The sequence below is a fragment of the Corythoichthys intestinalis genome, chromosome 16 (genome assembly GCF_030265065.1).
Source record: "Corythoichthys intestinalis isolate RoL2023-P3 chromosome 16, ASM3026506v1, whole genome shotgun sequence".
Lineage (NCBI taxonomy): Eukaryota > Metazoa > Chordata > Actinopteri > Syngnathiformes > Syngnathidae > Corythoichthys > Corythoichthys intestinalis.
In genome coordinates this window covers 5,393,852-5,421,457 of record NC_080410.1, presented here as the reverse complement: position 1 = coordinate 5,421,457, position 27,606 = coordinate 5,393,852, and the positions used below count along the sequence as shown (strand labels likewise).

The 27,606-nt window shown below is 39.2% G+C and overlaps 1 protein-coding gene across 3 annotated transcripts in view; it reads right to left on the bottom strand.

Annotated features, from left to right (window-relative positions):
- olfm2a (olfactomedin 2a) overlaps positions 1-27,606 on the bottom strand; it is a 236,671-nt gene that overhangs the window by 26,880 nt on the left and 182,185 nt on the right. For all 3 annotated transcript variants that reach the window (XM_057817974.1, XM_057817973.1, XM_057817975.1), the window contains 2 exons: positions 11,817-11,972; positions 3,692-3,911 (listed from right to left, as the gene is read on the bottom strand). In XM_057817974.1, coding sequence (XP_057673957.1) covers positions 3,692-3,911; positions 11,817-11,972 — 376 coding nt within the window. The remainder of the gene's footprint in view (positions 1-3,691; positions 3,912-11,816; positions 11,973-27,606) is intronic.

Below are 27,606 nucleotides of genomic sequence, written 5' to 3'. Positions count from 1 at the left end.
GTTAGGAGGAAGACTGAGAACATTGCCAAGCCAGCGGATGCGACATTGTACAGCCAGGCGGAAGGCTCTGGGCTGATTTGTCCGGGCTCGCAGGGTTTTGTTGGAAATTTTCTGGGGACACCTGATGTTCTCGATGGTTCTGAGAGCCCTGCTGTCAAAGATATCTATTCTTGCGGCAGTTTCTCGTTTAAGGGCCATGTTTCGGAGCCATAGAGGAGAATAGAGAGTACGGCAGTGTTGTAAATTCAGAACTTCGTCTTCCGTGAGATGGCTTGCTTCCGCCAGAGTGGTTTCCAGAGAGACTGGAGGGCAGAGGCTGCCAGGGCTCTCCGGCGGAGAACCTCTGATTTAAGATCCCAGTTGTCGGTCACCGTGGACCCCAGATAAACAAAGCTCTTCATGGGCTCTACGGTGTCCTCGCCAAGCAGGATGGGGGTTGGATCAGGGCCTTCACCGACATGCATGAATTTGGTGTTAGTCCAGCTCACGTGGAGACCAAGCTTTTCTGCCCCTTCGCTGTATATACTCAAAGCGTCCCTCAGCAGGTTGTAGGAGGTGTTGGGCAAGATGGTGTCATCAGCATACTTTAGGTCGGTCAGTTGGTAGTTGCCAAGGATCACTCCGGGTACTCGCTCACAGACCCTGCACATCAGGTGGTCGAGTATGCAATTAAACAGGTCTGGAGCAGCTACGCAACCTTGGCGGACGCTACTGGAGATGGAAAACCAGTCAGAGCCACGGCCAATGACACGGACACACTCTGTGTGTTGCTGTACAGCAGCCTGAAGAGGGTGGTGATTTTCCAAGGTGTGCCAAGGGCTTGTACGATACTCCACAGTGATGAGTGGTGGACTGTATCAAATATGGCCTTGAGGTCTAGGAAACCAATGTAAAGATGCTGGTCTTTCCGGAATGGTTTCTGAAGAACAAAATACACGTTCTGGAGAGGCCAAGTCAAAGTCCAGACTTGAACTCCATTAAGATGCTGTGACATGACCTAAATACAGCGATTCATGCCAGACATCCCAGGAATCTGACTGAACTACAGCAGTTTTGTAGAGAAGAATGGGTCAAGATTAGTCCTGATCGATGTGCCCGACTGATCTGCAGCTACAGGAAGTGTCTGGTTAAAGTTATTGCTGCCAAAGGGGGGGGGGGGCACAAAATATTAAATGTGATGGTTAACTTACTTGTTTTCCCCCTTCTGTCATTGTCTGCGTACTATCCTCATTAAAATATGAAAATCTGTGTTTGGGTGGTTTTAGTTAAAGCAGACACTGTTTTTTCATCCATGTGGTTTTGACAAAGATCGAATCACATTTGGTGATTTCATGCAGAAATGTAAGGAATTCCAAAAGGTCCATATACGTTTTCATACCACTGTACAAGCATCTAAGAAAAAACTGTACTCAAGTACAAAAGTACTTGCTTTAAAATTTACATTAGAAGTAAAAATAAATGTCACTTATAACAGAATTTTTATACAATACTTTCACAACCTCAGTATTACCAATTTCTTTTTGACTTTTTAAAACAAGTAATAAAATTGACTACTGTAAACAGAAGCTTAACAAGCTCAAAAACTCCACAATTTAGATTAATGGTGGATTGTAGGCAAATATAGGTGCATACCTACTGTACAAGAGTCTGCAGCACCCATCTGAAGGCGCATAGCTCTGTCCGTTTTTATTGGTCAATATCTTGTTCACCTGCCTAATCTTGCTTGTGCTCGTATTGCTGCTTATAGTTCTCAGTTATGGTATTGTTGCACAATTGCGCCGGAGGCATGAAAAAGAAACTTTTCATAATGAGAAAAAAACAAACACACAAAAAAAAGTAACGCGTAATGCAGGCGAGAATTTGAAAAGTAGTTGAGTAAAAAGTACAGATATGGGTAAAAAGTATATATATATATATATACATATATATATATATACATATATACATATATATATATATATATATATGTGTGTGTGTGCTGTGAAATGTAATGAAGTAAAAGTAAAAAATACCACTTCATATTTTTATTCAAGTAAAGTCCAGATACACAAAAAAAATTGTAAGTACAGTACAATAATGAAGTACCGTATTGGCCCGAATATAAGACAGTGTTTTTTGCATTGAAATAAGACTGAAAAAGTGGTCGTCTTATATTCGCGGTCTAGACATTATACCCATTCACGACGCTAGATGGCGCCAGATATCATTGAAGCGATGTTCTGTCATGATAGATCTCAGCTACTCTCAAGTTTAACCAGTTTGCATTATTTTTAGGGCTGTCAAACGATTAAAATTTTTATACGAGTTAATTACAGCTTAAAAATTAATTAATCGTAATTAATCGCAATTAATCGCAATTCAAACCATCTATAAAATATGCCATATTATTCTGTAATTTATATAAATATATTCTGTAAAATAAATTGTTGGAATGGAAAGATGAGACACATGAAGGATATATACATTCAACATACGGTACATAAGGAGTGTATTTGTTTATTATAACAATAAACCAACAAGATGGCATTAACATTATTAACTATTAACATTCTGTTAAAGCGATCCATGGATAGAAAGGCTTGTACTTCTTAAATGTTAGTACAAGTTATAGAAATTTTATATTAAAACCCCTCTTAATGTTTTCGTTTTAATAAAATTTGTAAAATTTAAATCAAAAAATAAACTTGTAGCCTGCCATTGTTGATGTCAATAATTACTTACACAATGCTCATGGGTGCTGAAGCCTATAAAATCAGTCGCACCCAAGCGCCAGCAGAGGGCAGCAAAACTCCATAAAACACAATTAACAAGTGGGTATTTCACTCTACTGTCATTTAAATCTGTCTGAGCGGGACATGTGCGTTAATTACGTCAAATATTTTAACATGATTAATTTAAAAAATTAATTACCACCCGTTAACGCGATAATTTTGACAGCCCTAATTATTTTATGTTTTTCCTTATTCAGATTTGTTTTAAAACTACAGTTACAGTTAGACTTTACTTTGTTGGTTAATGCAGTTATTGCAGTTTTGTTGTTTTATCACAATAGATTGGTTTATTTACATTTCAAAAACCAGAAGCCATTCATTTACAAATGTGATTGCACTTTAGTTTACATATTTAAATTTTCAGATATTAAGATTTGAATGAGGCAAAATAACATTCTTTTTTTCTCAAATATATTTTTGTAATCATTTATTTCAGATGTACTGTAATTATTTTCTGAATAAAAATTAATTTGGTGTTCAAAAAGTCATTTTTCCAAACCTGAATCTTGAAAAAGAGGGGGTCGTCTTATAATCAGGGCTGTCTTATATTCGGGCCAATACGGTACTTTTATTTCATTACATTCCACCACAGGAAAGAGTTAACCATCATCATCAGCCTGTGTTTGTTTTATTCTGTTAATTCATTAGCAACGGGAAAACACATTCAATTATTCATTGTGACATTCTAGGAAAGCTTTTCATAATTTAGGTTGATCATTTCAGTGGGTGACCAGGGTGGAAATGTATTACAGCGGAACATTTGTCTGTTTATGATGTTCGTCCAATTAATAATTTAATTCTGCCTTGCGCCGGTCACACTAATTGCCTATAGGCACACAAGTGCTGTAATAGAATTGGACGGTTTGCGATTAAGAATTCATTGAGCGCACAGTAACGGTCATTTGCATGCCAGTGCATACCCAGCTTCTGCATGCAGGAGTGAAGACGCGTCTCCAGCAGCAGCACCCGCTGGCGCAGCTCCTCGTAGTCATAGGCGCCCATCTCCTCCTGGATGGCCATCAGAACCAAGGACAGATTTCTCACCTCCTCTCGGAGGAGCAGGATCATCTTGGTGTCTGATTTGTATTGATCCAGCACAGGGAGGCGACGGAGAAGCTCGCTCATCTTGTCTTTCAAATCCTAGGCAGACAGCAGAGACATTTATTCAGTTTCAAGTGTTTGTGTTTTTAGTCACTGTCACTTTGTGGCACATTGGTAGTGGAGTGCATGTATACTAGCTGCAGGTCCATTCATATCAACTTCCTCATTCAAAAAACACAGATCAATCAATCCAAGATAACCCAACCCGGTAACCCAAGGCTTTTTGGGGGGTTAATGTTAACTCTTTTAGTGCCATTGACAATGATAGACATGAAATACATTTTAACTGGGATCGCTGGCATTGAATGACTATATTTCAATGGGGCAGCATTTTATAGCCCTGACATTATGTCATTTTTGGTCGGCAACGGCAACAAAATAAACCACACATTTCCAAAGATGGACTGTCTCTTCCTCAGCTGTAAGACCCACTAGCAATTTAAATTTGTTATGTTTCTAGTTTAATTTTGCTATCTTTCCAGTTTGCCATGTTGATAATAGCACTGCTTGTTTACCGCTTTTCATCTTACTGTGAAGAAAGAGGAAATGACGTTTGGTTGGTTCACCATGATATTTACGTCATCTGCCTTTGCTTTCCTCCGAGAATTAAACGGCTGCTGTCCCACATGCCGCGTCCTGGGTAAGTCCCGGACATTATACTAGGATGCGACCCGGTTAACGTCCATGTCACCTCTGTGTCAGTCGATGTGTCAGGGCTCTTGCTCACAATAAATGGCTGGTAGTGAGGGTTTTTCAGTGTTTTTATTAATGACGTTCCCAACAGTGTTCTGGTCTGCACCACTGCGTGACTCCAAATGACTGAAGTATGTAAGGTAGGTCCCTCTTTATATTTCTCCTGGCCCCTCCCCTCCAGCCAATTAACTCAAAAAGTTTGGTTTTCTGCTAAACAACTCCAGTTTGTTCAATATTAGCTTAACAGTAAATTAAAGAAAAATACAATAAACAAAATACTGGTACTACTGCACCGAAATAACATTTGGAAAGAAAAATAAATTTATGTGGGCTAAAAACCCACCCCATACGGTGACGTCACACGCTGATGCCCGCGACGTCATATATTCAGGAAGTAATGGAGCGCTCGGTTTTGACAGTTCAGCATGCAAATGGAGGATGAATACTTGTGGGAAAGTTTGTTAAGAGTATGGCGTAAGGATGTTGTAGCGCCAGCCTAGTGTACACCCCTGACCCCCCGACGCCGAACAAGTTAACAGGTATGGTGTGAGCGTATGCGCGCATGTGTGTATGTGTCCTATGAATTATATTGAAGACGGTGAGTTTGCCGTATCTCATGCGTTATATTGCAGATGCCGGGTTTCCCCCGGGATCTGACGGGGCTACTCCGTCACAGTCGAAATAAGCGCTACCCGTTTAAATTAGTAGTAGATTTAACCGGAGTTCAGCATATGTCTGAAAGGGGCTGAAGAGTGCCCTATAAATGGTTAAGCTTCCATGCTTTACCTGAAGTCAGACACCAGTCCACCCATGATTTGGCACTTTGGTACATGATAGCACACCATCTGTATGATCGATTGAAGAAGACTGCTGCCAGTGTGAATTCGATGTGACCCATCAGGTGCTCAGAATGGAAAAGGCCACCCAAGCTCCATTTTTGAAAGCCATAGCTCACCAGAGAAACGTTCCTATCGATAAAATATGCTCACCGCAGGGGGACGGGGCTAGTGCCACGGCTCCCCATCTCTCTCTTGTTGGGGTTTATCTTAAATCTAGTGATGGAGCCGCTCTCAGCCCTCTGGCGTCATGTCATAAATCTTGCCCCTCCCTGCCCTCGAACCCCCTACAGCTGCCTCGTTTTCAAGCCGCTCAGATCCCGTTAATCTCCCTCTCCGCAACTTGAAGGTAAGCACAGCCATCAGTCAAAGTGGTCATGCACATATATACTGTATAGTAAAACATTCATTCGCCTATCCCAGTCCAAATGGATTTGGACGTCTAGCGCAGTCAATGGCAGCCAATGACTTCAATGAGTGTCATCTTAAGGTTTAAATAAATATCAGTCTCGTTACACACGCACACACTCCAGTAAGTAAAACACAGTTGAGCGACATTCTAGCATGTCCCGAGGGCGAGCGCACACTTTGCATTTATTCTTTAATCAAACTATTATATGCTTCATCTCCTATCTCAACGGTGTGAAGAATGAATTAGGCGAGAGAGAAGAAGACAAAGGGCCTGACAGAAGATCGCAGCTTGTGTTTGCTTGTAAGGGGATAAGGTGGAGATGGATGCCAACAAGGAAAGGTACGCACAACCCTGAACCTCTCAAGTAAATATGATCTTGAAGAAATTGAACTAAATTCTTTGGGAAAAACCGAATGAGTAATATTTTATTGTTTTTTTTTTGTATGACTTTTATAGATTTTTATACATTTTTTTACTATTGACAGTATATAAACTGTTCTCTACAGTTTTGCACAATGAAAGGGTTGCAGCTATCGATAACTTAAATTATCGATTAATCTATCAATTAGTTAGTTCGAATAATCGAGTACCATATTTTTCGGAGTACAAGTCTCTCCTGAGTATAAGTCGCACCAGCCATAAACTGCCAAATGAAGAGGAAAAAAAACATATAAGTCGCACCGGAGTATAAGTCGCATTTTTGGGGGAAATTTACCTGATAAAAATCCAACACATAGAACAAACATGTCATCTTGAAAGGCAATTTAATATAAAAATACAAAAGAGAACAACACGCCGAATAAGTGTACAGTGTACAGTGCATGAACAACGAAATGCGAATATACTGTCCTCTCCAGGACGCTACGGCTCGGTCCTGGCTATTCAGCGGGCTAAACTCCCAAATGACGATGTTAGGCGTCCGTATAATTTGCTGAATCAATTTCGTCCTCGATACCAAACGGGTTTGCATCAACGTAAATAAATGATAATTAGGTGCTTTTACAACAATGGCACAAACGGTTAGCATACGTTCGCTAGCATTAGCACATCGTTCAAACAACCACACAACTGGCTCTAAGTGGCCGATCGCAGGTGGAAAACACACAACACCAACAGAAAAGATGATACACACAGGTGTTGCCTCTGTAGAGATATTTTACAAGCATAAACAATGAACGTAGGTTCGCAGCCGTGTTTCTCTCTCGCTAACTCGCCCACTCACTCAGAGCTACGTAGCTGTCGGTCTTCTACTGGCGTGTGAACGCTCTTCTTCATGTAAACAAGTGTGAGTGCACCCCCGCGTGGGCGTGAAAGCGCCACAAACTAAAAGCAAGCATTTCAATATAAAAAAGTCAATAATACAATTGAACAGACATTGCCAAAGGCAGAACGCGAACGTGGCCATAGCTATTAAAAGTTATTCAGATAACTATAGCATAAAGAACATGCTAACACGTTTACCAAACCATCAGTGTCACTCCAAAACACCAAAATAACATGTGAAATGATATCATACTGTGTTAATAATTTCAAACATAAGTCGCTCCTGAGTATAAGTCGCACCCCCAGCCAAACTATGAAAAAAACTGCGATTTATAGTCCGGATTAGGAACATTTAATGCGTTGCAAAATAAATTTTAGGAGATGTAAAAACAAAGGCTTGCTAAGATTACACTTTCAAAAGAGCATTAAATGCAAACACAAAATACAACTCCCGAGATTTTTTTTTCAAACAATGCAGAATTGCACTTTCATTTCACAAGAGCAGTTTAAATGCTATAAAATTTTTTTTTTTTTTTTTTTTTTTTTTTTTTTTCTTTTTTTTTTTACAAAGCTTTTAACAAATATACAAAGCTTTTAACAAATCGCTCAAACATAAATTCACATGGAATAGGCTACTGCTAAATATCTCTCTACCCCCTATATATATATATATATATATATATATATATATATATATATATATAACTAAATTACGAATGCATAAACAAGCATGTTAGCTCAGACAAAAACTCACCTTATGTTGGTCTTAACAGTGAGCAGCTGGATTCAGCCAAGTAAGATGAGTTATGTCATATTGACTGTTGCCACTAGAGGGCTGTGTATCCACCCAAATTGATAAAACTAAATGCAGACACTTTCAAAACAAACCATGACAACGCCACTGTAATTATATGAATCCTCGAAGCAGCAAAATTTGATTCAAAGCTTTTTTTACTGATCAAATTACTCAAGTTAATCGATTATTCATTGCTGCACCAATTAAAATTGCTAACGGGGCATTTACGCAATCCAGAGTGTAGTATTTATCATATTAATTTAGTCACATTTCCACAAAAAATAGTTTGTAATTTTTTTTTCATGAAATCAAGTATATAAATATACAGGGAGTCCTTGAGTTACGCAGCACTGGCGAAGTAACTCGAATTTCCGCCTAAGTTGGATTTCACTGTTCGTCGAAATTTACGTCAAAATACGCATAAAAAAATAAAATACATTCAAATAAAAAAGTACTGACTTACGTGTAATATATATTTTTTCTTTCAAACCTGTCCTGTTCAGCTGTTGGACACAGAGAATAGAAGTCTGTGTGGCCGGTTGGTGTAAACAGTTTTAATGTTTCACATTGGAGTATGACATACTCCCATTGTGATCATTCAACATACTGTACCTCGTTTATTAAGACAAAGCAGCGAACAGGAAGGGGTTATGGGGGAACAAAAGAAGGAGAGAGAGAAGAAATACAGTACAAAAAACAACAAGAAATACATTGAACACCTACACTAACTATAAATGTGTTGGTACCAGGGGTCGCGTTAACCGGATATTTTCCGTCGTTGACCGTTTTTTTAAAACGGTGACGGAAAAAACTGAAGTCCGTCCGTCATTTTGACAGGTTGCAATTCACACCCCAGACCACAGGGTGGCGAGTTAGCATATTAATTAGCTATTGTCTCTCTTAATGCATGACGTCGTTGGCTCTTCTGTCAGAATATTGTAGCGTCACCGGGGTCTGGCGGTGGCACCGTGATTGACACATCAACGCGGGGTTTTTATTGGTGCACCCGGTGTGCCAGCGCGTCATCCAATTGATGGACAAGATTGCCGCCTGTGTATAGACCCCAATCACATGACGTCACAACTCCGCCCCCCTGACTGGAGCCGCCATATTGTGTGTCAGCTCGTCATGTTTACACATTACCGCTACGTACATGCCTCCTATTACGGCGTGTTTTTCTGCTCGTTAATATTAATAATCAAAATGGTGAAGGCGTGTGTGGCGGTTGGTTGCTGTAACAGAGAAGATAGACGGAGAGACTTGAAGTTCTACCGTATTCTGAGAGACCCGAAGATGAGAGCGAGATGGACTGCTGTAATTCGACAAGAAATCTGGGCACCAAACGATCACCACAGACTATGTAGTAGTCATTTTATATCTGGTAAGATGCATTTAATATATATTTAGAAGATTTTGGGCTGACAACAACAAGTAAGATCATTGTGTGACGTTGGTGATTGGGGTCTATATCGTTGCCTCTTTTTTTCTTCTTTTTTTTGGGAGCGGAGTTGTTGGCGGTAAGCAGAGTAAAAAGGGAGAAAAATACCATGACTTCCGTGTCTAATTTTTCGCCGCCAAGCAAGCGTTACAATATTAATTAAAAATGAATGAAAACTAAATACTATTGAATATGTCATCATTATCATTTTAAAAATTTAAGTGACGGGTAAAAATAGACTTTGACCGGATTTTTATGACCCTGTCAGTCAAAATGACAGACAACGAAAATGTCTAGCGCAACCTCTGCTTAGTACTATCGTCAGCTAGATGTATTTCCGGTTGACACCATGTGGGGGGCCTGTTAACCAGGCAAAGAAGGGGGGGTCTAGAACATAAGTGATTGGGAGGGGTGGAGTGTAGACAAATCAGCCCTGTACTTTAGAACCCAGTAATCGTGTGAATCACTTGTGAGTGTGAGCCCGTCGGCAACCCATCCTGCGCTGCCCCATCGCTAATCGCACTGAGGTCCCCCACCCGACCGCGCCCAATCACATCCAGCCATGCGCGAATCCCATCAAACATGAGATCGCCAAGCAGACGAGCGGAGAGGCCGCTCCACCCCAGGGCCATGGCCCCCACCCAGCCAACCTATCCCTCTTCGCGAAGCCCAGCAAAGAGGCCATCGTCACCCACCCAGGGATCCAGGGTGGTACCCCGGGCCACTCGCGCCCCTATGAATTGACCTACAGGGATGGGAAGAGGGGACGCACCACCAACCCCACGCCGCCCCCACATACATGTACTTTCCGTTATTGCTGAAAGGTAGATGGAGAATTAGGGTTTTTAATGGTTTATTCGCAACCGAAAACACAGAACACGACTAAGGTATGCCGTAGTGTCCTCCCTCTCTCACTCCAGTCAGACGCACTTTGCATTTAAGGACAGCCCAAAAAACACAGCAATCACCACATTAACATTGCGACCTGAAGCATCCATGCAACCCGATTCGTTACATTACTGTCTAGGTTGTGTGAAAAGGAAGTGTTACTGTTGGCGACGTAAGGTCTGTGTAAACACAAAATTGCATTTGGTGATAGGCGAGGCGTTTTTGCACGATGGTTGATCTTTGGTCCGAACGCAGCATATCTTTACCAATGACTCTCTAACTCTGTTCTTTTTATGATGTTAAGCTTCGTTTCCATGGTAATTGCTATTCTTTTGGCTTAACCTAGATGACCCAGCTTACTTCTTTACAGCCATACTATGAAAAAAGAGGGTGAAAAGGCAAAGATCCTCCTGGCGCACAGACATGCACTCTGAGCTAGCTAACCAGAAACTATTGTTCAGGGGACTTAATGGAGGACGAAGCACAGGCGTAGTAATGTCGAAACGTTGTAGGTCGAGGACATCGTACCCGAGGACTCCCTCCAGTGGTGCTGGAAGTCTCACAGCAGGGGATGCTGAGGATCTTTTTTACTTTTTCCCATCCAAAAAAGGGCCATTTCAGACCAAATTTTTCATGCGCACGGGTTTTCTCCAAACAAGGCGTGCACAATGGCAGTAGACACGCATGCTGCATAGTTTACTACAAAGATGGCATTGTATTTCACCTATAGTGTGTGTTGGAGTTTTTGTATTGGAAATAAAAGTGCCCGTGTATTATAATGCAATTACCCACAGCTAGATGGCGCAATGACCCATAAACACATTAAAAAACTAAAAGGTCCAATAAGCCTTGGTTTAACACCCCCTTTTTACAAATAGCGCATATTCAACGTGACCCTAACTGCAACTAATGTTACTGTTTACATTGACTGACACTGGGCTGCTACTGAGGTGTGTTGACACCCCAGTAATGGCGGCCACCACTATAGAGCGACGTCAACAAATCTCTACTCAAATTAGTCAATATGTATGTATATATACAAAGAATAAATAGATATTTACATAAGTAAAAAAAAACAACTATTTGTCTTATTTAATTAGTTACAAATAAAACAATGAAAACGTGGCGTTAAGTAAAATTTCTAATTCACATTTCAACAGTTTTTTAGTCAACGTCATCCTTGATTTGATCAGAAATCAGACAAAAAGCTCGACAAAGAGAAGCAACTGCTGTGTGAATCATTGTTAGTCATGGGTATGATTCTCGTATTTTTCCTGAAATCTAATCAGCATCCTGGTCCAGATATGTGATTTACTCGTAACTAAGATTTACTCAGAATTGCTGTTCAAACAGACCTGCAAAACAGAAGCCGTGACGTGCAAATAACCCTAGTTAGAATGATAACATTTGACAACATTCCCATCAAAAATCTCCATTTTAAAAAGAAGGAATATGTTAAGTAGAGTCACTCCTATAATTTCAACAGGGCCACTCAGAACTTTAAATGAAGTTCGTGTTGCTCTGACTCATACATAACTTTATTGTCTGTGAAATGGCGTGACGCAGTCGTGGTCAAAACACACTTGCTGTGCAGCTGGGGTGGTGCACAGCCACGTACCTGAAAGCCTTTGGGATTAAGACTGCGGGGGTTGTCCGAGGCCACTTTCAGTCTCCCGTCCACTACTTTCATCAGGCCTTCAGTCTCCCTCACGTACTGGAGGTCTCTGTTTGTCCGCAAATCCAGCACCTCCATTGACTGACTTATATTCTGGACCTGGAAATAAAACCCAGCATGAACTTACATATACTGTATCTCTTGTATTCGAGCTCATTCGACTGTGCAGAAAATGTGATGACGCCTATGACGCTCTGACGTACTATTTGACGCCTGATCGAATCTGCTCTGATTCTCTGTAACTAAGAGTGTTTGCAGGCTGAGATCATTTTAAATTGAAAGTCAGTTAACTTTCCTGTAAGTAAGTTGGCAATTTAAATAGCAACCATCTTTATACAATCAATAACTGGCAATCTAAGGTTTAGGAGTGGGGATGTGCTGAAAAAGCGTGTATTTTTGGCAGGCTTGTATCAATAGTAGATCTCCACTCCTTCTCATTCATGTGTTTTTTTCATTTTCATGACTATTTACATTGTAAATTCTCACTGAAGGTAAATATATAAAAAATAAAATAAAACTATGAATGAACCTATGTAGGCCTACTGAACAAAAAAAAAAGGTGAAATGACTAAAAAGATGTATAATGTTCTAGTATCTTTAAAGTAGCCACACTTTGCTCTGATTATATATATATATATATATATATATATATATATATATATATATATATATACACAGTACTATACAGTACTGTGCAAAAGTTTTAGGCAGGACACCTGCCTAAAACTATATATATATATTAGGGCTGTCAAACGATTAAAATTTTTAATCGAGTTAATTACAGCTTAAAAATTAATTAATCGTAATTAATCGCAATTAATCGCAATTCAAACCATCTATATAATATGCCGTATTTTTCTGTAAATTATTTTTGGAACGGAGAGATAAGACACAAGATGGATATATATATTCAACATGCGGTACATAAGGACTGTATTTGTATATTATAACAATAAATCAACAAGATGGCATTAACATTATTAACATTCTGTTAAAGTGATCCATAGATAGAAAGACTTGTAGTTCTTAAAAGATAAAATGTTAGTGCAAGTTATAGAAATTTTATATTAAAACCCCTCTTAATGTTTTCGTTTTAATAAAATATGTAAAATTTTCAATCAAAAAATAAACTAGTAGCCCGCCATTGTTGATGTCAATAATTACTTACACTATAAAATCAGTCGCACCCAAGTGCCAGCAGAGGGCAGCAAAACTCCGCAAAACACAATTAACAAGTGGGCCTTTCACTCTACTGTCATTTAAATCTGTCTGAGCTGGGCAAGTGCGTTAATTGCGTCAAATATTTTAACGTGATTAATTTTAAAAAATAATTAACGCCCGTTAACGCGATAATTTTGACAGCCCTAATATATATGTATATATATACATATATATATATATATATATATATATATATATATATATATATATATATACGTATATATATGTGTATATATATATATATATATATATATATATATATATATATATATATACGTGTATATATATGTATATATATATATATACGTGTATATATATGTATATATATATATAGATAGATAGATAGATAGATAGATAGATATAGATATATAGATATATATAGATATATTAGGGCTGTCAAACGATTAACATTTTTAATCGAGTTACAGCTTAAAAATTAATTAATCGTAATTAATCGCAATTAATCGCAATTCAAACCATCTATAAAATATGCCATATTTTTCTGTAAATTATTGTTGGAATGGAAAGATAAGACAAGATGGATATATACATTCAACATTCGGTACATAAGGACTGTATTTGTTTATTATAACAATAAATCAACAAGATGGCATTAACATTATTAACATTCTGTTAAAGTGATCCATGGATAGAAAGATTTGTAGTTCTTAAAAGATGAATATTAGTACAAGTTATAGACATGTTATATTAAAACGCCTTTTAATGTTTTCGTTTTAATAAAATTTGTAAAATTTTCAATAAAAAAATAAACTAGTAGCCCTATTCTGTCCTCAATGTGTGTGAGTACACAAATTGACAGATAGCGAACATAAGTTCCAAAAAGAAATCAGACGGTGTGGCAAAGTTGCATGGGCTTTACTGAAGTCATCTCTTTTTGACAGGAGCACGTTTCTTATATTTTTGTAAAACTGAAAATAACAAGGCAATGTGTCAATAACTTGCATAAATCACAAAATAACATAAAATGTACACACACGTGTCCATTTGAGCAGTAGCACTAGCCAATTAGCTCACAAGCATCTAACAATGTAACTGCATTTCACCATATATGTGAACAACTTCAAATACACATCATCAATAACTATCTAATGCTCATGAATATAAACAAAGGAGGAATATAACTCACAAGCGATGCATGTATTAGACACAAACAGTGTGATGGGGCTATGAGAACTGCCACTGAATACTGGATGCGGACGTTAGCTGGTCTGAATAACACTGTCTATTAGTGTGAGTTCGCGTCGACATATAATCACGTCAGAAAAGCGCGCCGAAAGCCAGATAATCAGCTGCACTGAATCGCCAGCAGAGGGCGACATTATGCCACATAACATATGCAAGTCACACCCAAGCGCCAGCAGAGGGCGGAAAAACTCCATAAAACACAATTAACAAGTTGGCCTTTCACTGTACTGACATTTAAATCTGTCTGAGCGGGCCTAGTGCGTTAATTGCGTCCAATATTTTAACGTGATTAATTTAAAAAATTAATTAACGCCCGTTAACGCGATAATTTTGACAGCCCTAATATATATATATATATATATATATATATATATATATATATTTTTTTTAAATACACCCATGTTTTTGAAATAATCGTAATCTCGCTGACTCCTCCACTCCTTTTTCATCAGTCTAGCTTAACTAATGGAGAGAGAGGCACAGGATGTTCAGATTATTAATGAAAATTATTTATAATTTATTGATTTTAATGTTATTAATCAACATTGTATTTTTTGCTACAAATTTTAAAAACATGCTGAACAGCTTAGCATAAGCTAAAATGTGAAAAAAACATTATTAGTCCCACTGTGAGGAAATGAATAACTACAAATATAAATCGCTATACATTTTAAACATTGTGAAAATAATAGTTATTGTCAGTACAAATGCAAGAGACGATGGGAGAAATGCAGTTTCCAATGAGTTTGACTTTACTGGCATTTAACACAGGCCAGCTTCAAAGTACAAAATAAATCAACAAAATAAAATCTTCGGCAATGTAGACTTGGGACAAAAAAACACAACACCAACAAATTTACTGAAGACTGAGTATTAGCTTCCTGCAACTTTTCTCACATGAAAGACGCACTGGCACTGGAAAGAGGGGAATTTAAAGTGCCTGTGACACGAAAAAGCATGTTTATTTCATAATACACGTGGTATTTTATGCTCCTGAATGATATGGACCGCTTGGATGTGTGTGGAAGCGATCGCTATATTTATTTAGTTTTTTGAATCCCGCGCCATGAAAATGAGTGACTTCCGGCTTCGGTCTTGCATTAAGGAGGAGGGCGCTGTGACGTGTACGGTAGAAGGCGTCCTCTTCACTAAACAGCCGTACTGTTGTTTATGAGGACTAAGGATTCAGCAGATTTTGCGGATTAATACGTTTATTTTTCGCATCACGCCAGCCAAACGGCTGCAGAAAAATCTTGCTTTATGAGGGAGAGGCGTGTGTGCCTTTTTGAAGTTTCAAAAGGTTCCCATTCACCGTGGATATTGGCCAAGCCCTACTACTGTGGGACCATTGGACTTACGAGGAAGTGAGTAAGCATCTTGTTTTGTATTATGTCAAATATTAATACAGCGATTACAAAGTAAACACTACAAACTTTCTTTAAATAAAGGACTACTTACGTTTGATCATTGATAAGCATGTAAAAAGCTCTCGTAGTGCACATTAGCTGCACGTTAGCTGCACAACAACTGCAGCCACCCTCCTCCGGGGAACGAACTGTAAATTGCTCTCCACCGGCGGTTTGCCGATCCGCGAAGACAATCGACAACCCAGTCGTTATGTCAAATGACCCAGGCTAGTTATGTGTGATTTTTCCGCTTCGAAGACTTTCAAACATCACTCGGTTCGGGTTAGCATGTCGGCTAGCTGTCACGCCTCTTGGTTTGTTTACATTCTCCGAAGCCGGGGAAGGGAAATGACAGAAGCCCGATTTTGAGTGATAAACATTTAACAAATTGAATGATGCTATACAAGGATATCAAAAACAACTTGGGATGTGACGGTGTGATGAAACACCCTAAGTGGGATCTCAGGAGAACAGGGTTTGAATCTAACTTTGACTGTCAAGCTGTATTTATCGATTGCCCATTCAGTCTTGCACTAAGTTTAATCCTCCAATGCCGACAGCCCACTGAGCTGCTGCATAACCGACCTACCGTCACACCCCCTCAGCAGAGAGCTTATTTGAACCAACGCTTCGTGTCTTCTCTGCGTTCGCGTGTCTTTACTGTATGTCCACACAAACAAAAAGCAGCTCACTCACGCAGACAGGCAGCGCTCCAAACTCCTCCGATTTGCGCGCCGGGTTTATTCGGTTCCTTATTCAACGGTCCCAATTCTCAAAGGTCGCCGTTTGGCACGGAGTCTGTTGCTCCAGATGCCTCGTTTGCCTTCCCGCACTCAGCCCACTCAGTGACTGTGTCCATCCTACTGTTCTCTGCACCCGTGTCCTCTCCCACATGCTCTATCAGAACATGTTCTTTTTCCCTCATGGAAATAATAAGAGTTGCTAAAAAGAAAAAAAAAAAAAAACGAGAATAAGGCCAAACCAACTGCATCATTATAGTCGGGATTGAAACTAGGGCGACGCGATCTTGCAAAAAAATATTGATCCATCTTGATCCTTTTCATAATTTTTTTTTAAAAACTTTTTTTTTCTAACTAGTAAGTTTTATACAAAGTAGTTCTACCATTGTGCATTTAGTGCTAGCAAGCCCTTGAAAAATATTGTATAGCTATAGGATATTTTAGTGCACTATATGACCTCCGTAAAGTTGGCCCCCCATCAGATGCAAATTTTTTGAAAAATTATGTCATTTGTTTGTGCTCGGTTTGTGCTGAAAAAAAATGTTTGTGCTGCAATTGTTTTTTTTTTTAACTATCAACAATTTTTTTAAAGGGCAATCTAAGGTCAACCAGCCCGCCATTTTGATTCAAAATAGCTAAAAATTGTGTCAATCGTTTGTGCTGTAAAAATTTTCATTTGTGCTGCTATCATTTTTTGAGATATTGAGATATTAATTTTGAATGTTGACGTCACGCAGCCCCCCCTATTTATTGCAAAATGCCAAAATGGACCTAAAATGGTGCCATTCATTTATGCTTCGTTTGTGCTGCTATCGTTTTATACAATGTATCACAAAAGTGAGGTGTTTGATATTAATGGCTATATTTTGAGTTATTTTGGGGGAAAATAAATTAACTCTATTATATAAGCTGCACACAGTCTATTTCTCATTGTGTCACAGTGTCATTTTGTCAGTGTTGTCCCATGAAAAGATATAGTTAAATATCTGCAGAAATGCGAGGAGTGTACTCACTTTTGTAATACACCTTAGATAATGAGATCATAGGCGGAGTTTGATTTTTGTGGCAGGGGGTGCAAAACATGGTGATGACCTCGAAACCCAGTGTTAACTTACAAGAAATATATGCTCGGATAGTAGCTTAGCCCATGCTCGTACATACTGGCCTCCCAGCTGTGTGCGTGCATATGTAGACGCCACATCCTTTTTGACTGAATATTCCACCCTGAATATGTGCTCAGGTAATTTTGGCTAAGTAAAGCCAATGGCCATCTCTAAGATGCTCGTCACATGATGTGTTCGAAATTTAATGTTGACCTATTATATAAATATGTTTTTCTTTCATTTTGTTCATTTTTGTTGTTTGTTTTATTTCTTTACAACTTTTATAGACAACATTTTACCGGCAGTGTCTTAATTTTTAACTCACAAATAGGAAAGTTATTTAAACGCTATGACATTTTTGGCCACCAGGGGGCGGGCAATGCCAATGAAATATTAATTTTTGAGTGATGACGTCATTCGCAGCGACTCGTTGCAGCTGACGAAGCGTACCAATTCTCTCGATAACAAAGAAGTGTCCCAACAGTATTGATGTAACGAGATGTGCTGAACTGTGTGTTAAGTAATAAAGGGACGTTTCCGCAAAGCACGCACCGAGGCTTGCTTCATTTAGGGGAGGTTCCGAAAACGATGATGTCCGAAGCCTCGCTATCCAGCTTTACAACGTGATTGCTTCAGGGAGTGCTTTAGATTTTGCCGCGCGGTTTGACAGCTCGCTACTGTATATAAACACCTCTGGCTACATTCAAAATGTGGGTGTTTAAAAGAGAGTTGCGATCAGGTGAAAGTTTGGATATTTTGGGGGAGGTTTGGATAGTGAAAGTTTTAGGAGTGATGAGAGAAGGGTACAGTAGTTGATAAGATGGAGCCAGCAAAAAAGAGGACTTGTTTTTAAATAAAACAGAATGAAAATCCCACCATCCCATCCTGTAGCCACATCAATGTCCAAATTACACAAGCATAATCAGTGCCTGATTTAAGTTACACACATTTGCTGTCATCTATCTGATTATGCTCATGCCATTCTCAGAAAAAACATAGCTCAGCCTGCCATATTATGATAATACAATTTATGGAATCATCTTCACACATACACACACTGAATTTAAAAAAAAAAAAAAAAAATCTATGTAGGTTTTACTTCAGGAGTGATTTATGTGGCTGATCCTTCAACTGAACCCAAAGGTTCGTAAGTTTATATATATATATATATATATATATATATATATATATATATATATATATATATATATATTAGGTCTGTCAAAATTATCACGTTAACGGGCAGTAATTAATTATTTTAATTAATCACGTTAAAATATTTAACGCATGCGCGGAACGACCCACTCACGCATTGCCGCGAACAGACTACAATGGCGCCGTTTTATGTATATTGAGAGCTAAGAGGCAGAGACAAGTGAGCGGAGTGGACACAAGTATTCATTGGAGCCACGCTATTTATTGGTATAAGCTTTGACATCTCTTCCACAACAATTATAACTATTCTGGCAAGCGACGTGGGGAAGAATGACAGAAGATGAGCTTTTCCTTAACACCCTGTATTGAACACAACACAGAGAAGATATACCATTTGCAGCCACCACTGACAGTCATGGTTGCCCAACTTCCCATCATGCATTTGGGCAGGTAAGAACAGTTAAGTCGCTACAGTATCATTTAGTGAAAGCACAACAAAAATAATATTCCTATGTCTCAAAAAAAAATGTTCACGAAAAGAAAAGCGCTCAATGCAAAGAGAACTGGCATTCCCAATCAAAATAGCTATGCAAAATATTACTCAGACTTTGGTCAAACTCTATTCAAACATTTCGTTTAGCTCAACAAATACACTAGATGGCAATATTTAGTCATAATATACAAACTATCAAAATTACTATAACTTGTACTCACATTTATCTTTCAAGAATTACGTCTTTCTATCCGAGGATCCCTTTCACAGAAAGAATGTTTATAATGTTAATGCCTTCCTGTGGGTTTATTGTCATGATAAACAAATACAGTACTTATGTACAGTATGTTGAATGTACACATCCGTCTTATCTTTCCATTCCAACAATAATTTACCGAAAAACTCACTGTGATTATACACTTAGTCAGTTGGTGATACCATGCACACAAGAGGCGCCGAGAAATTAACCCTTTCTCGAACCAATTGTCTTGAGTGGTTCAATGCCTCATGAGGCTTCATCTCACCATCACAACCAAACAACTAACACAAACCCTTCGCACCCGTTCGGGTCCATTTTGCAGTAAATGACGGGCTTGATTTTATCAATTTCGAATGATGACGTGATTCGCAGGAATAAAATGTTTTAAAATCTTCTATCTCGACTTGATGCAGGTGTTTTTCTTTTTATTTATTCATTTTACATGTAATATCATCAACACTTGTTGGTGGTTGTGTTGGTATTTTGCATCCAACCATTCAACGACTGTGGTACGAAATACAGGTAGGAACCTCTGGGTACTTCCTGATATGTAGCATTTGCGATTGCATGGCTGACAGTAACGATTAACCCACAAAAAGGGCGACATAAACATCACATTACATGGTATCGATACATGGGTCAGGAAATCAACCTATAATTTTCCACGATACAACAAGCTATGTCTCAATGGAAAAAATACAGTAATACAATATCAAAACAACTTCACAGACAGAAGAATATTTTAGTGCAACATTTCTGTTAATAAATACAGCAACACTATTTTATTATTGCAAGATTCTTGTAAACAAATAAGTGCCTTTATGAACTAATTGCCTGGTATTGACGGCGCTAAACGTCCAATTCTTTTTAAACTGGGAGGACTGGCTTTGAATGCTAACGTTTGAGCGCCATTGCCGGTACTACACGTTCAATTCATTTTGACTGGGAGGTGGCGAATGAACATGAAATGAATTGAAAATTCAGTTTCGTCAATGGCAGCTAGTGAGGTAACATAGACACTATTGTAGAGAAAAATGTTGGTAACAACCTGTTGGTTCCTTACTTATAGCAATACGTTTCAGTTTTGGCCGATTTTAGCAAGACAGGTGGACATAAGCAGTAGTATATTGCCTTAAGGCCGAGTTATGCTACTGCGACAGACCTGCGCTGTCAAGGCAGACCTGATTTATGACCCTTCGCCGTAGCCTTTCGTGTTCCTTCACAATTTTCTGACTTCGCGTCAACGTGTGGTGACGTGGCGCAAATGGACTGTGATTGGTCCGCTCAGATTGTTGTTTCCGGTTCAGCGCCAAATCACCGCCATTGTCAAACATTAATTTGCTACACGCAAAAATGGACCAAGCTGACGAGAGCATCAATGAAGAGCAAGTACGACAACCTCAACAATGTCTTGTCAAGACATTGTGAAGATTGCCAAATGGCAAGCAATTCGTGGGAGGAGATTGCTGAAAATACTGGGCTGGAGGTCAACCAGCGATTGAATAACAAAATGGAAGAACCACCGAGACAAGTATGTGTGTGTTCGGAATCGAAAGGCGACAAGAAACGGTGACGCAGTCGGCCAAAAACTGCCAGATTTTTATCACTTTGTCATATTTTTGGATGGTACACTTCATCATATATTGTGTGACTTATTTATGTGTCACTTAAAGTATATGAAGAATAAAGCACAGGTTTGGTGTCAAAAGAGTTGTCTAGGTGTTTAATTTTCAACTAGACAGTTCACACACTTCATACATCAGCTTAAGTGCTTTTATGATAACGTGTTTACCATCAAGGCTTACAACGCAGTTTGGGAAGTTCCATAGCCGCCAGAAATCTGTTATGGCTTCCCACTTGCTGGTTGTAGGACACGGCAAAAAAATCGGGCTGGCGAGCTGTCCACAATTCTTTGCAGACCTTGCTGCACACAGTGCTCGACACCAGTTTGAAGCTCGCCGTCACAGCTAGAATTCATAATGTGAGGGCACCAACAGTCCAACAGACCACCTCCGAAATTGTCTTCTGCTTCGCCTGCGCCTCAACATTTGTATGATCAACATTTGTTGTTCAATGTTGATGAGCTGAAGATACACATTTAAGTGTTTTATCTCCGTTAGCATTTTAGCATAGCAGTGTAACCAGAAGAAAACTAGAAGTCGTCAAGAGTCCCCTAAAACCTTACAAACACAACGCCACACCCCACTAGTGACCTGGTGTTGAATTACAGAGCAAAACCACAGAACTATTGAATGCTCATTGATGGCGTAGTCGCTTCGCCATCTCCGCAACGCAGTAGCATAACTCAGGCTTTAAGGAAGTCTGTGTTTTCCCATGAGAACCAGCGCACAGTGTCGTAAAATTCTTAACTCCCGGTCGCATGCAGATGGATTAAACGACATTTCTGTTTCCAGAGGCTGTGTGAATGTTAAATAGTAATAAGAAAATGAATCCAGTTGTGGCTAAACAATAGCTGATGACGATGCCGGGACAATGTTTATTCTTCAGTGTCCTTTTATCTTGGTAGCCTCATTTTTTTCATTACTCAGACAAAACTTGTGTCTTTTGTTGCTCTGCCATCCCTGCAGAATTCACACGAAAGCGTTCGCATCGATTTCCGTCTTTATAACGAAAAGGGGAAGTGACTTATGCCGTACTCCATTCACATGGACTCCAATTTCACTGTTACTCTGACGACATCCAAATTTACATAGCCACAAAACAAATCTCGCAAAGCACTGAATCCACACTTCACAACTGCCTCAATTCAGCAGTAACAAATCAGACATAATCATCATCGACCCTGCAGCTCACATCATAGACGATCAATTTTCCCTCACCATCAACAACTGCACCCTGCCTCTCTCAACACGTTCCCACAACCTTGGTATCATTTTTGACAATAAACTAAGATTCGACCAGCACGTCAACCACATCACCAGAAGTGCCTTCTTCCACCTCAAGAACATAGCCTGTCTTCGCCCCTCCCAGACCTTCTCTGCTGCTGAAACCCTCATCCATGCCTTCATCACCTCCAGACTTGACTACTGTAACAGCATTCTTTTCGGTTCTCCATCCAAACTCATCAATAAACTACAATATATCCAAAACTCCGCTGCACGCCTTCTCACCCGGACCCCGTAAAGGAACCACATTACACCCGTCCTCCACAAACTGCACTGGCTTCGTATTTCATACAGAATTCAGTTCAAAATATCCTTCTCACTTACAAAGCACTCAATAACTTGGCCCCTCCCTACCTCAGAGATCTTCTCTGTCCCCACACCACCTTCCGTCACCTCCGCTCTTCTAATGGAAACATCCTCGCACCGCCCCAACAAAGAACACACCAAACTTGGGGGGACAGAGCCTTCTCCGTTGCTGCCCCCTCCCTTTGGAACTCCCTCCCTAAACCCATCCGTACCTGTTCAGACCTTCCCACATTCAAAAAACTGTTAAAAACTCGCCTTTTTAAACTAGCTTTTAAATTATAATTATTTTCTTTGTTTTGTTCTTATCACGTTGTTTGCTGTTTTTTGTTCCTACTGTAAAGCGTCTTTGAGCATTGGTAGAAGTGTAAAAGTGTACAAATAAAATGTTTTATTATTATTATTATTGTATCCACTCACGCTTTGACGCTCACGCTGCTGAGAACAGCCTCTCACTTAAACAATGAGTTCCCACAGCACACTTATTCAAGTTTAATGATGAGTTACACATTTGTGCCTTTGCCCGTAGAGCTACCAAGCTTCTCTGGCAAGATCAAAGTTACAAACCTGTCAATTATCGTTAACTTTAAATACTTAACACAAGCTGGACAGTTTGGCTGCATTGCTTAGCAAGAGGGACCCTGAGAGGCTGTGGTGCTGTAGGAGCATGAAGCGGTAAAACATGATATATTTTTTAAATTAAAAACCCGATCCTTGTCACGCGATTCCGATCCTCTAAAAAATGGCATGATTGGCTTGATTTCCAATCATGTGTTAGGATTGGGACATCCCTAGTCAAACCCCAAGATCTGTCTGTGCTTGTTCCTGTGAGTAATTGAGGTATGTGTTTATTCACTGTCAGAGACTTCCACTTTAAATGGATTGGATATTTATCATCATCACTGGCAGGCAATGAGTTCAGGAAAAAAAAATACTAAAACGATGACGTAAATACGTATTGAGATAGGCCTTTGTATTGCCATGACGCGAATGTGAATGAAAGCTTTCCTTCTTGTGCTTTTTCATCATGCTCTTTTGCATTTCCATTCAGTGAGTGAAGCAGGTCAGTGCGGGGCGGTCGCTGTCATCAAAACCTCACACATTGAACATTCCCGACTCACCTCCGTGGTCAACTCCATATTGTGCAAGCTTAACAAGAAGCTGTAGACGGAGTTTGGCGCCAAGCTGTTATGAATTCTTTGAACCTTGACATGCTCGCCTGTCCTTGTCTTTTTTATGTCCCTCCCAGTGGAGGGAATTTGTGGATGGGCTTCACTGAAATTCTTCCTCCACATGCTCTGGATCCAAATGAGGTTTTCTCTGTAGTGTCTATGCTGTGCACACTTTCGTACAGACACACTTTTTGCTTTTGTACAGCTCAAATAGTACAAACCTCAGGTGTCCTCATTAAGACAGACTGTGACTGTATTAGATGAGAGCGCTCGCCTTTGATAGCTGGCGCCTGGAAGGCAAGGCCTCATCATGTAATCACCTCCAGTCCATTACGGAGCCCTGAATTGTGCTAAAAAATGGATTGTCCTACACTGTTTTGGGAGTCTCGACAAATTTCAAGGTTTTTTTTTGTCTGAATGTCAAGCAGGCCATACTGTGGTCACGATACTAACTATTGAGAGACAAAAAAATACTTGATTCCATTTTCGATACAACATGAATGAAAGTTGTTTTTTTTAAATGGCTTTTTTAAGTGCCATTAAAAAGATTGATGTTCAATCATCCTAGTGTTGTGAATTGAAATTAGTCCAGTAGATTCGTAAGCTAGTAGACGTCCAATCCATGAATTAGTGACTCTTCGCTCTCAACAGTAGTGAATGCGTTAATTTCAGTTCAGGTGTTAAAAATCATGACCTCCCCAATAGCAGGGGACTGCGTGCCGGATCCGGCCTCACCTCGCCTGATCCGCAATGCAATCACACCCTCATAACGTCAGTGTGCCGGATGCGGCCCGGATCAGCGCTATGACAGTCCAAATGATAGGTTACGCACTGTTCCGGGGCGGACCTTGCAGACCGGACGTGCTTTAAAGTCAGTGCGCCAGATGCGGCCCGGATCAGCACTTTGACAGTTTTGCCTAAATTTTCGCCTTGATTGCACAAATGGGTGAGCCTAGGACCTTGGCCTCACATCATTGCCAGATCAACAACTCACCTACAGGGATGTGACTTTCAGCTAACAAAGAATCTTGTAATCCTGATACTGAGCCCTCTAGTCGCAAAAGTGAATATGCCATAACTCGTCTAACAAGTTGCTCCGTGTTAAGACCAACATAAGGTATGTTTTTGTTTGAGCTAATATGTTTATTTATGCATTCGTTATTTAGTTTAGAAGTATATTTAGCAGTTTTTGTGGGAATATGTGTTTGAAAGATTTGTTAAGAGCATAGTAAAAAAACTTAGAATTTTATAGCATTTAAGATAAGGGACTTTTTCTATGCAAGTTAGCAATTGTTCTTTTGTTGTACTTCTATCCTATATTTTTATATCGTTTGAGGCTAAGGAAATTAAATTGATTTTAAGATGCATTTATTGCTCTTATCTAGTAAAAGTGCAATTTTGCAGAGTTTGAAGAACAACATTTATTTTGTATTCTCATTTAATGCTCGTATGAAAGTTTAATCTTAGAAAGCCAAAATAAATATAACTGCACGCAAAAACACTTGTTACACTTAGTTTTACATATCCTAAAATTTACTCTCCAATGCATTAAATGTTCGTCAACCAATTATTTGATTATTCGAACTAACTGATAGATTAATCGATTTCCTAAATAATTGATAGCTGCAGCCCTACACGAGAGTTTAGCAACCAGAAGAGCAAGCATTTCCACGCAATTTCCTCAGAAATTTTAAGTTCCAAACTATGCTTTTATACAGGGTGACCCAAAGAAATGGAACTTTTTAACAATAACAATAAAACCAAGACTGATGGAAGACAATTGAAACCTTAAAACATGCTATTTACGAAACAATTGTGGAATTTTCATTTAAAAACTACGTCATTTAAATGGTGTCTTCCTGCATGCGTTCTTGAAATCTGCTATTGACGACTGAGCAAATGGAAGCACTGCGAGACAGTGACCTTGAGCATGTAAACAATGTGGCATTTTAGTAACCATGGTGAATTCAGAATGAAACTCGCAGTATTCCAGCTCAGATCAGGAATCAATAAAATTAGCAACAGCAGATTTCAAGAACACACTTGTATAGAAGGAAAAGTACGTCATCAACAACAACAAAAAAAATCCATCATTGTTTCTTCACTGGCATGTGTTGGCATTAAATACAGTACTTAATTTTATTAATATGACGTATAAGACATACTTTTGGATAGTTATTTTGGGATTTTTGGGTATGGAGGGGTACTTAAAGGGTTAATTCCGATTTATGTGAAAATTTGGGTTAGGTTGCCAGCATATAAACGATCTCGTTAGTAACCCGCAGGACTACCTGAATATGATTTTTTTCTGAGCACAACTTCATCTATAGGAATTGTAATTATTATACTGTAAGACAACCTATTACATGACCGTATTAGGCCAAATAGATGACATAAATCATCGAATTCAGACCAGGACAACACTTGAAACATCACCCATCCAAAGAGCATGAGCGCCTTTTAGTTGGAAAAAAACATTGTTACCTCAGATTAGTATAATGGAGTCATGTGGTTATTGTTGCGACATCTCATTGGTGAAAGTGAGGCAGTAACTGTCGGTATCTCTGGCAGAAATAAAGCCAGTATGTAGAATAAAGAGGAAAAATGTAATGACTCTAGTGTCGCCCAAAGTAGTTGAGTGAAGCTAGCGTTTCTTCTTCACAAATTTACTCAAATAAAAGTAAAAGGTATTGGGTGAAAATACTACTCCAAGGAGTACATTTTTCTCAAAAAGTTACTCCAGTAAATGTAACGGAGTATATGTAACATGTTATTACTCACCTCTGCATATTTTTAAATCAATACATTGATTCTTTGTTGAAGAACATCTACAGTGGTATGAAAAAGTATCTGAAGCTTTAGGAATTTCTCACATTGCATAAAATCACCATCAAATGTGATATGCCATTTGTCAAATCACACAGATGAAAAAAACAGTGTCTGCTTTAACTAAAGCCATTAAAACATTTATAGGTTTTCATATTTTAACGAGGATAGTATGCAAACAATGACAGAAAGGGGAAAAATAAGTAAGTGAACCATCACATTTAGTATTTTGTGCCAACTCCCTTTGGAAGCAATAACTTCAACCAGACGCTTCCTGTATCTGCAGATCAGTCTGGAACATCGATCAGGACTAATCTTGGCCCATTCTTCTCTACTAAACTCCTGTAGTTCAGTCAGATCCCTGGGATGTCTGGCATGAATCGTTGTCTTTAGGTCGTGCAACATCATCTCAATGGGGTTGAAGTCTGGACTTTGACTTGGCCACTCCAGAACGTGTATTTTGTTCTTCTGAAATCATTGATTTACCTCTGTGTTTTGGATTTTTTTCTTGTTGCAGCATCCATCCTCTCTTTAGCTTCAACTGTCTGACAGACGGCCTCAGGTTTTCCTGCAAAACATCCTGATGAACTTTTGAATTCATTCTTCCATTAATGATTGCAAGTTGCCCAGGGTCCGAGGCCGCAAAACAGACCCAAATCATGATACTCCCTCCACGTTGCTTCACGGTGGGGATGAGGTGTTGATGTTGGTGAGCTGTTCCATTTTTCCTCCACAGACATTGTGTGTTACTCCAATACAATTCAACTTTGGTTTCATTGGTCCACAAAATATTTTGCCAAAAATTCTGTGGCGTGTCCAAGTGCCTTTTTGCGAACATTAAAGCGCAACAATGATTTTTTTCTTTTTTTTTTTTTTTTTTCTCAGACAGCAGTGGCTTCCTCCGTGGAGTCCTCCCATGAACACCATTCTTGGCCATAGTTTT